Source organism: Indicator indicator, chromosome 27 (genome assembly GCF_027791375.1).
Source record: "Indicator indicator isolate 239-I01 chromosome 27, UM_Iind_1.1, whole genome shotgun sequence".
Classification (NCBI taxonomy): Eukaryota; Metazoa; Chordata; class Aves; order Piciformes; family Indicatoridae; genus Indicator; species Indicator indicator.
In genome coordinates, this window is record NC_072036.1 from 10660395 (window position 1) to 10670450 (window position 10056).

Below are 10056 nucleotides of genomic sequence, written 5' to 3' on the forward strand. Positions count from 1 at the left end.
TGGGTGCTCCTCTATCTGTCCTCCTCCAGCACCCTCTGGCCTCAGCAGCCTTCGGACTTATCTGCTGCTTCCCACTCCTCTGGGGTCGTGATAAGCAGATGTTACCTCCCTGTTCAAGTGCTGGCAAGCAGCCCAGGCCTGCCCTTCTCCGCTCATGTGACAAAGCAAACTTAGTGAACTTTTTCCTAGGACTCTGTCTCACCCACTGCTCAAAATCCCAGGTGTGCTCATAACCTCTGTTGCTCCCTAGGGAGAGACTAAGGTCTTGGAAAGGCAGGGATGAGGAGGGAGGCTGGTCTGAAGGCACTGCAGGCCAGCAGGCTGGGTTACAGCAGTCTCCAGGCAGACCAATAAACCAACATGAGAGGTAGGTGTCAGAAAAAGGGCACCTTGGGCAGCACTCCTGCCTCCTGCACTCTGGAGCTCACAAAAGGACTTTGGCATGGGGACATCAGCAACTCGGGGTGCGCAGGGCCCCACCCTTCACCTCAGTGTGGGCAGTATGTGAAGGGATGCCAAAGCAGAAATGCACCTGCTCACTGGCAGCAGACAGGTGCCCAGCAGCCAGAGGTTGCACAGGCAGAACCCCACCCCCACTGAGAAGCCTCCTACTCCCGAAAGTGGCACACAGCACTCTTTGGCAGACCTGGAGGCATAAGCTGCAAAGGACCTGATGATGAGTCATTGGTGCTGCAGCACTACCCTCCTTGCTCCAACTGGACCTTCCTCCAGCCCTCTGGCAATGATCCACAGGCTGCTTCTGCCCTCTTGTCCCAGTGCACACCTCCTTGCGCTTCTAGAATCATAGAATTGTTAGGGTTGGAAGGGGGCCCCAGGATCATCCAATTTCAACCCCCCTGCCATGGGCAGGGACACCTCACACTACAGCAGGTTGCTCACAGCCACATCCAGCTTGGCCTTAAAAGCCTCCAGGGATGAGGCTTCCACCACCTCCCTAGGCAACCTGTTCCAGTGTCTCACCACCCTCATGGTGGAGAATTTCTTCCAAATATCCAATCCAAATCTACCCATTTCTGGTTTTGTTCCAATCCCCCTAGTCCTATCCTTACCTGACACCCTAAAAAGTCCCTCTCCAGCTTTCTTGTAGGTGAGTGGCAAACTCACCAGCAGGGACAAGACAAAAAAGAGAAGCAAAAGAATACCTTGCCAACTGTTCAAGTGAGAACCCAGCATTGCATATTTCAGCTTTTAAGCACATAGGATGTTGCAATGGAGCAAGTAATCTGTTCAGTTTGTTAGCACAAGCCTGTTACAAGGCCTGATTTTCACAAGGCATTTCTTTATCAGCACAAATCCCCAGAAAAGCATTTCTCTCTCAGTGAAATCCTACAAAGGTGTTTTCTATCAGTGCAAGCATTTAAATAGCCTTTATTTTTAGTATGTACCAGTGTACAGATAAAGGAAATTGCCCCAATAAGCAAAGTCCAGGCAGAACACACAGAGTTACTAACAAGACACCAGTGCTGTTAACTCCTGACCTGCCTCAAATTGCCTGCATGTCAGTCTTTGAGCAAACATGCCAAGGGGGTGGCCCAGAGAAAGCATTCTAGCCTTGCAGGGCAAGACTGGCTCCTCCTGGACCTCTCAGCCAGGCACAGCACCAGGAAGAACCATTCTAGCAAAAGGCAATGGCAACACAGCAGTGTCCTCCTCCTTCAGCCCCATGGAAAGGCAGCTCCCACGCTGTTCCAGCAGAGCGATGAGGCAGAGCACTAAAGCAATCATGTGCTTGTTACCAGTCCCTGAAATTGCCCTGAAATTGCTGCTCTTGGTCTCATAGCCTAATGCATGGGGTGCATGGGGACCCACCCTTCACTTCACCTCACTACACCTGGCTGGTGTTATGAAAAGAATGATGGATTAGGTGAAGTACGACGTAACATCTCTGGAGTATCCCAAGGCAGAAATGAAGAACTGGAGGATGGGGAATGGAGGAATGGAATTAATTCCTTTTTCTAATATTGGTATTTGGAAATTGAAGAAGGGGTCTCTGCTTGCTACTCTCCTCATCTCATAGGTTTTAGACCAACGAATGGTCTGTGACAACCCTTGCCCAATGCACTGCCCAGGAGATAATTTAGATAACATAGCTGACAAATACTGCAAGATAAAACCTGCTGGGTTTGGTGACCATGCTCTACTCCAGCCTTGGCCTGCTTCCAGTGGTTGTGGGAGCCTCAACATCCATCATCCTCAGTCATGTAGAGCTGAAGGCACTTACTGCAGGGCACCACTGTGCACCCCACCAACTTCTAGGCACCTCCTCCAGCCTTACACACCTGAGTTTTTGCTTCTCCTCCAGTCCAAGCAGGTGCTATGGTCAGAACACCACAGGGCTTTAGATCTCCCTGCAGTTCCTGGCAAGCTGAGAAGCATGGCTCCTTCTCCAGCTACCTCAATCAGAGGAGTAAGAGCTGTACCCACAGCTAGCAAAAACCGCTTGGAAACACACTGGTTTGATTGGGCAGGCTCAGCCAATGTCAAATCAATGTCACACACTCATGGTTATGTTGATGCTCACCAGTGATGCAACCCTATCCCACACACACAACTGGAACATCAGGGAACTGCTATAGCCATGCAGAGAAGCAGAGGATACCCCATCCTGACTTGGTCTGAAGCAAGTCAGAACAATGCATCTCACTCTGAAGGAAAATTCCCTTCTGTAGACAAGCCACTTTTTAATAATAAGTGCTAAATGGACTATTCAAGCAGGTAATTAGTGTTAATTAACATATGTCAGGCCATAAATTGGCTAAATGCACCTCATTTTCCAAGCTTAGTGTGTGGCAATGCTTGGGAAATCCTAGCAGAAAAGTTTGTAGAAGCACAAGAAAAAGAGCAAATAAAAGGTTAAGCATAATCTTCACTTAACTCACGGTGTGCTGAGCCAGCACTACTGAAAACTGAGTGACTATGCACATTACTTCAACATTTTAGTTTGCTACTGAACCACTGCACTCTGCACATATTGTCAACCCAAAGCAAAACCACATCAAAAAAACCTCAGCAGCTCTCTGAGCACTGTGTTATCAGGCAGACCTTTTATGAGATGTACTGTGGGACCTGGGTGCACCTCCTGCTGCAGGATCTGGTTGAGGATGGGGCCCCTGTGATTCCCCAGCCTAGGAACCACAGCTTTTCATGATGGGGGGAAAAAAACCAGCAGAGGGGAGGATTGCTTAGAGCTCACCCTCCTCCAGAGACAGCCTGCTTGAAACGTGGAGGGCCTTATGCCTTTAAAAGAAACTAACACTGCCATTTTACAACCCTGCCCTTGGGCACGTTTTCTGTGATAGAGATGGCAGTAAGGCTTAAAAAAAAAAAAAGTGGAGAGAAACAAGAACATGCAAAGATTTTAGTCTAAGTAGCAACTTGCATTAGGGAACACTTTCAGTTTCTCCCTTTGCAAGTCACCACTAGGCTCAGACCCACTGTAATTGCATTGCAAATAAGCAACAATCCTCACAAAAGATTTTCCATACTTCCATGCAAAATAGCTGCCTGCCAAAACCTTGCAGGGCACCTTTCAGAGGCTGCCACCTAGAGAAACGCTTTGGCTGTTTAACTTCAGTTTTCTCTTATCTCCAGGGCAATCTCTTCAGCCTCCCTTTGAACCCAGCACACCCACCATAATTTTCTGGGGTGATTTTATTGTTTTCTCCCCATCCACCCCACACAAGGTGGCTAAAAACAGCCCAGCTGCTGAGGAGGGGGGTGCTGGATCTGTCCCAGCACCGCCTGCCTTCTGCAAGGGACGCCACCAACTCCCTCTTTCTACTTTGTCCACGTCAGCACAAAGAGCTTTCACAAAACCACTGGGCTAACCCTAATCACTTGCCTTTCTAAATGCACCAGCACGTGCCCAGCCTCTCCTAATCTCCCAGGATTACAGCAAAGTGGTGTAGCACCACCAAAATGACCCGCATACAAAATGGCCTCACGCCTAAGACATCGCTCCCTTCACCAGGGCAACACCAAGCAGAAGCAGGACATCCCAGGGTGGGAGCACCACGACAACTTTCTTCCCCAGCCTGAAAATCTCAGGCAGTGTTCGTTCAAGTCAATACAGGAGATAGAAAACCACCAAGGTGATGTTATTAGCATTAACCATGTCCTTTTAAACACACAGGTAAGTGTAGGAGCCAACCTCTGATTCTCAAGCCTCCTGTGTTAAATATGCTCAACTGTCGACGCTAATAGCCTATTACAGACCATGTGAATGTTACACGACTGCTTTAGGTAACCTCCTGTCTCCAAAAAACTGAGCAACACCAATTCCAGTATTCATCATGCAGGTCTACCTTACAGAGGTACTATCCAGCATCATTCACCAGAGGCTTCCCATTCACTTTAAAAGTTAAGTTTACCAGAGCCTGTGACTCTCTGCAGCTGACGACGTTCACCAAGGCAGTGTTTCTATATCTGCATTTAACAAGTACTTCAGTGGATGTGCTCCTCACTGTCAGCGTGTCAATCAAACAATGCCAATGATTCTGGGAAAGCTACTCAGTCTTTCTTTCTCTCCTCCAATAGCTGTCACCTGCCTGCATGAGCTGCTGAGAAGTGAGATCTCTGATGTATGTTACGGATATAAAATAGTTATGTGCACTAACATCGACGTATGGTTCCTACTGTAAAGTTTAAAAAGTCATTTGTCACTGATCCTGAAGCATACTGCTCTTTGATGCAAGAAGCTTCATCCAGCAGTTTCAGCTCTGGGGCTGGAATCACATCTCTCTACGTTGCTCAGGACAAAACACACTTACAAATGTTCCCAAGTATTTTGTTCAAGCACGACACAGTAGGCTTTGATCAGGTAAGATGCTTAAGCAGTAAGTTTAAGCAGACAAGTAATCCCAGTCAAGTCCCAAGGATCCATACACATGCTTAAACCCCTGTGTATGGATCTCACCTCGGTGGATCAAAACTCAAAATAATCAGTCAGCAGTTTGTAACCCAAACCTTTCTGTACAGATCAACCCAGAAGCTCAAAATTATTAAAGAATAAAAGAAAAACTAAAAAATAAAGGGCTGGGAAAAAAATTCATTACAGCAGTCTTAATACAGTCTTTAAAAAAAAAAAGGAAAACAAAAAGACAGCAGAGACAAAATGAAGCTGATGTGAGTTTTGCAGTGCTGCCCCTGATAAAGACGCCGTGTGCCGCTCCGAGGAAGGAGAAAGATGAAGAACAGAAAGAGATGTTGCTTCCCTCCCACATCCTTTGTGGGGAGAAAAAAAATTTAAAAGAAGATGATTAAAAAAGTCCAACACATCTCCTGTATCAGCATCTGGCTAACAGATTTAGGCATCTGTCTACAGTGCTGGCAAATTCCTCAAGTCTTTTCAAGTGTCAATAACCAGAGAAGAGATTCGTGCGTCTGCTGGAGGGACTGCAGCCCTTCGGTACCTCCTGGGCAGCAAAACCTGGCAAGGAATGATGCAATCTATGTGCACAAAGTTCATCAAAAACCTCCTCTTCAAAGCAAACATCCCAGCGGCTAGTATTTGCCTGTCATGATGAAGGTGAATACAACAGGTGTAAAACAAATAGGCTTCTGATATAAAAAAAAAAAAACCCAAACAAATCAGAGCAGATCAGTTGCATTTAAATTTGGGAGCTCCTGGTGCCTGTGTATAACAGGACCAGATTCAGCCTTGCCATACCGCTCAGCAAAGGGGAAACTAGTCCCCCTAGTGTGCTCTTCATGTAGAAAGGACTCTTTCACAAGATAGTGCTGCAAGAAATTACAAAATAGCATTATAAGAAGAGAGATGGAAGTACTTCAGCTAAAGTGAAAACAGACACCTCTGCTACACACCCAGACACAAAGGGGTTTCAGTTTTCTGCTTCGAGATTATTGAGTGGAGTTACTGCATCATAAAATACTTGCAGAGAAAAACTTAGGGTTGGGACTGCAGGACATCAACAGGGCAACAGATACTTGAATTTGGAAAGATGTGTAGATGGAGTCATGGAGCAGCTCTGTGGAAGAAGCTGCAACAGCTGCCCGGCACAGTGCATTTCACAAGGGTGAACGAAACCAGCTCACCCTCAAACCTTTTCTCCCCCTGCAGTGATGATAAATATAAATACCAAACCCTCACAAAGTATTCAAGACAGTAAGTGGATACTGAGGCATGCACCTAAACCCCTCCCAGTTATTTGGGAGTGTACAGGACCGTACCAAAGCAGGCTGCCCATGGCACACGACAGTGCCCGCAGCGTGCCAGCTCCACGGCGATGCACTGCACACTACTGCCCTAGTTAGCTCTCAGGCACTATTGGGTTAGCTAACATCCCACCGGGGCCAGGGGGAGGCGGAAGCAGAGAAGATTGTTGGGGGGGGGTAGGTATTGGGCAAACCTTATCGGAATTAGAGGAAATGTAATATATGCCTTGCTAACCACATCTGAAATATTCACTTCTGCTTTAATGCCATAGGCAGGGGGGGAAAAAAGTGATAGTTGTAACTTTAATTTATAGCTCTTATAATAATTGTTTGGAGAAGTATAATCCCAGCTATGTTTACGGATTATGGTGCTCAGCACATCTCACTGGAAACGGCATTAATATTTCATATATAATAACACGTAAGATAATAAAACCCAAGTTCTCTTCTTCCTTTTGTTTAAAATGACAATTTTCCCACTCAGTGCCACAGCAGAATATTGTTAAATGGGCTTTCTGCCTTCAAAGATGAACTCAGCTGTGTAAAAATATTCTAAATTAAGATAAAAGCCTCCTGGTACAGAACTATCTTCTGTTCATTTAAAACCTCAGTGTAACTAGCAATCTGAAAAAAAGTCTGATGTGAAAAGCTGACATTAGTTCCTCCAGAGTTGTATTCATTACCTGTGAGGGAAACAAAGATGATAATAACATATAATGTGTTCTAGCATCGGGAGACTAAGACGCAGCCTCTGTTTGAGAATGTTGCCTCTGCAAAAACTCAGCTTACATTCCAGTGAAGAAACTGAAACACTTTTCTTCTGGAATAGTGCTCTTCAGATCATATATGCACACAGTAAAAGAAACTCTAAGCCTTGCTAAGGAATTACACTTTGCAGTTTTGGATGCCTGGCAAATTATTAGCTCTGGACCTCTCCTTTGCCCCTTTCAGTATGGCCCAGCACCCACATGCAACTGCACCCACCGTTAACATGACCCTCACTTCCAGGGCCAGCTATAAAAGAGGCAGATTTTTCTGCTACCAGTGTGCTTGCATCTCCTGAGAAAGGTCATCTTAAAGGCTTCAGAGAAACTTCTGAGCTAAATTATATCAGAGGAATCTCAAGGGATCCAAGTTTTTAACATTTTAATTAGCTCCAAGTACCAGTTAATGCTGCTCAGCAAAGGAATCAATATCAAATTAACAGTATAAATTGTCAGAAAAATTGTGACTATTAAGCATGCTAATCAATGTTAAGCACTTCACGTTATGATCCTGCTTCTGATGAAGCAAATGGGAGTTTTGCCACCAAATCCAGCCGAGGCAGCAGCAGCCCCACTGTTTGATAAACCTCCGTGTGAGTCAGGTAGTGAGAATTTACTGAAAATTCAAAGTACCACATAAAAAGGCTGGGTTTGTTATAGCAGCTTGACATCTAAAGCCACTGCTTCTGTGTGAAACCAAACTTATGAAGGCACAGGGCTGTCATCAGAAGACGTAACCCTTTATCACTTCGGTGTCACACTTCTAAAGTCAAATCAAAATCCAACACCTAGTACAGATGCAAAAGCTGTAGAAAAGATCTGTGGTTTTAAAAAGCCTTGTCTTGAATTAGCAGCTCTGCCACCGATAAACTTGTGTTTCGCCTTTTCCCAAGCCTGAGACAAGTCTGTCAGTGAAAGGCTTCCTCTACAGTGCTCCATTTGGAAGGTAAAAATCGCACAGCTGCACTTCAATTCCCAGCAGCAAGTCCCACTCAGGCACCAAAATATGAGACAGGGCTGCTAATACAAAAACTGCCAGCAGTGTTTCATGCACACAGTATTTCTGTCTCATTTGTATACTGTAAGCTAGCCCCTGATCCAAAACTACAGCGACTCTGAGGCGAAATTTAGCGTCTCTGTTAACAGAACAAAACTTGCCAGCAAATTCGCCTTCAGCCATCCACTCAAAAACTCGGTCTCGGATGCTGCCAGTTATCGGTCCTCCGCAGCAACTGAACCGTACTGGGATTTCCCTCTGCAAACAGTATCGACATCAAGAAGCACCTGCGTTTAAGTAGGCGACATTTCAACGTCCGCAGGCACTAAGCGAGGAGCATGGAAAGCGAGGGGGGAATAAAATAAAATTTAAAAACAAAAGGCAGTTCTGGAAATCACTTTCAGTGTGCTTTACATGCAGCACCGGCTCCTGGTAGGCCTTATTAGACTCCCAAGAGCAAAAGGCTGCCCGCTTGCATCGTGCTTTTGCATGCGCTGAGTAACCAAGCCACCAAAAAAAAGGTTTCTTTTTTTTTTTTCCTCACTTATTAAGCCCATAGTAATAGTAGCTGCTAACTGTCACAAGGCTGGGCTGAAAATGCTCGGCTACAAGGGATTTATTCGCAGCCAGTGCCCTCACACACCGTCACCGCAGGAAACGCAAACCAAGCGTTCCCCCGGCTGAGCAGCCAACAACTCCACGCTTTGATTAACTTTATGAAGAAATGTCAAGACCCGAATTTCCCTCTGCTGCCTTTGAGGAACATGTAGGAAACCACCTGGGTTTTTCTTGATGAAAATAATACAGTCGTTGTGTGCTTGAGCTTCCAGACTTAGGACTGACCCTGACTGTGTATTTCCAGCACGTTACACCAAAGGTGTAACTTTAAAAAAATCAAGCAAAGCAAAAACCCCACATGCACTCTTAAAACTATTGTCGTCTTTTTTTTTTTTTTCTGTTTCCCTGCTTATGTGCTTGTGCATCAGAGAAGCCAGCTCCGCTCCAGTACCTCCATTGCTTCCAGAGTTAGGAACCCTCACCGCCTGCACTCAGCAACAGGAACGCGCCAAAAGTTTTCCTAACCTCCCCCCCACCCCGAATTAATAAAACAATAAAACACAATAAAATAAAAAGAAAGCAAAGGCGAAAGCGCGACCAGCAGCAGCGCCCGGCCGCCTGCCGTCGGCGAAAGCGGCGGCACCCCACCCGCCGGCAGCCCGCCTGCCGGGGCGGCGCGGTGGGTTTGCCGCGGCCCCGGGACCCCGTCTCACCTTCCAGCCGGCCGAGCTGTTGCTGTCGCCCTTGTCCTTGAAGTAGGGCACGCAGCGGACCATCCAGTCGTAAATTTGGGACAGGGTGAGGCGCTTCTCCGGGGAGCTCTCGATAGCGCGGGTGATGAGGTCGGCGTAGGAGAGGTTGCCCCACGCGTTGCGCCGCGACGAGCACTTCCTCGGCGTCGCCGCCGGGCCCCCACTCAGCCCCCCGCCGCCCGCCGCCGCTCCCCCGGGCGAGAGGCTCGGCCCCTCCGGGCCGCCTCCGGGCAGCGGGGCCAGCAGCCGCGCCGCCTCCTCCGGGACGGAGGTGGCCGCCGCTGCCGTTGCTTCACCGCTCGCGGGAGCCGCGCTGCCGACGGCCATGGCCGAGCCCCCCCCCTCCTCCTCGTCGTCCTCCTCCTCGGGGATCATGGAGGCGGCATCGGCGGGCGGCTCGCCGGCGGGCTTGGCGGGGCTGGCCTGCAGCTCGGGCCTCTGCAGGGGCCAGGTGCAGGAGCGGGGGCGGCTCTGCGGCTCGAACTCGGGGTCCAGCTCCACGTCCAGGGGCGAGAGCGGAGCGGGGGGCGACGCCTCTGCCATCTTGGCCTCCCCCGCGGGCGGCTGCGGCGGCAGCGGGGCGCTGCGACGGGGCGGGCGGCTGCCGACCCCGCTCCTCCTCCGTCGCCTCCTCGGTGCCGACGGGAGCCTAGCAGGCAGGGGGCCGCCGGGCGGGCATGCCTCTCTCCGCTAAGGACTGGCAAGCTCTCCGCTGCACTCCGAGCTCCGCTCCCCGCGGGCAATGCGCACGCCGGAGCAGGGGGGAGGGAGGGGGGGGGGAGAAAGGGGG

The 10056-nt window shown here is 48.7% G+C and overlaps 1 protein-coding gene across 2 annotated transcripts in view; it reads right to left on the reverse strand.

Moving 5' to 3' along the window:
• The window catches only part of FOXO3 (forkhead box O3), an 87886-nt gene extending 78077 nt beyond the window's left edge, over window positions 1-9809 (reverse strand). For both annotated transcript variants that reach the window (XM_054393146.1, XM_054393145.1), the window contains exon 1: window positions 9228-9809. In XM_054393146.1, the coding sequence (XP_054249121.1) occupies window positions 9228-9809 (582 nt within the window). The remainder of the gene's footprint in view (window positions 1-9227) is intronic.
• Window positions 9810-10056: the final 247 nt, after the last annotated feature.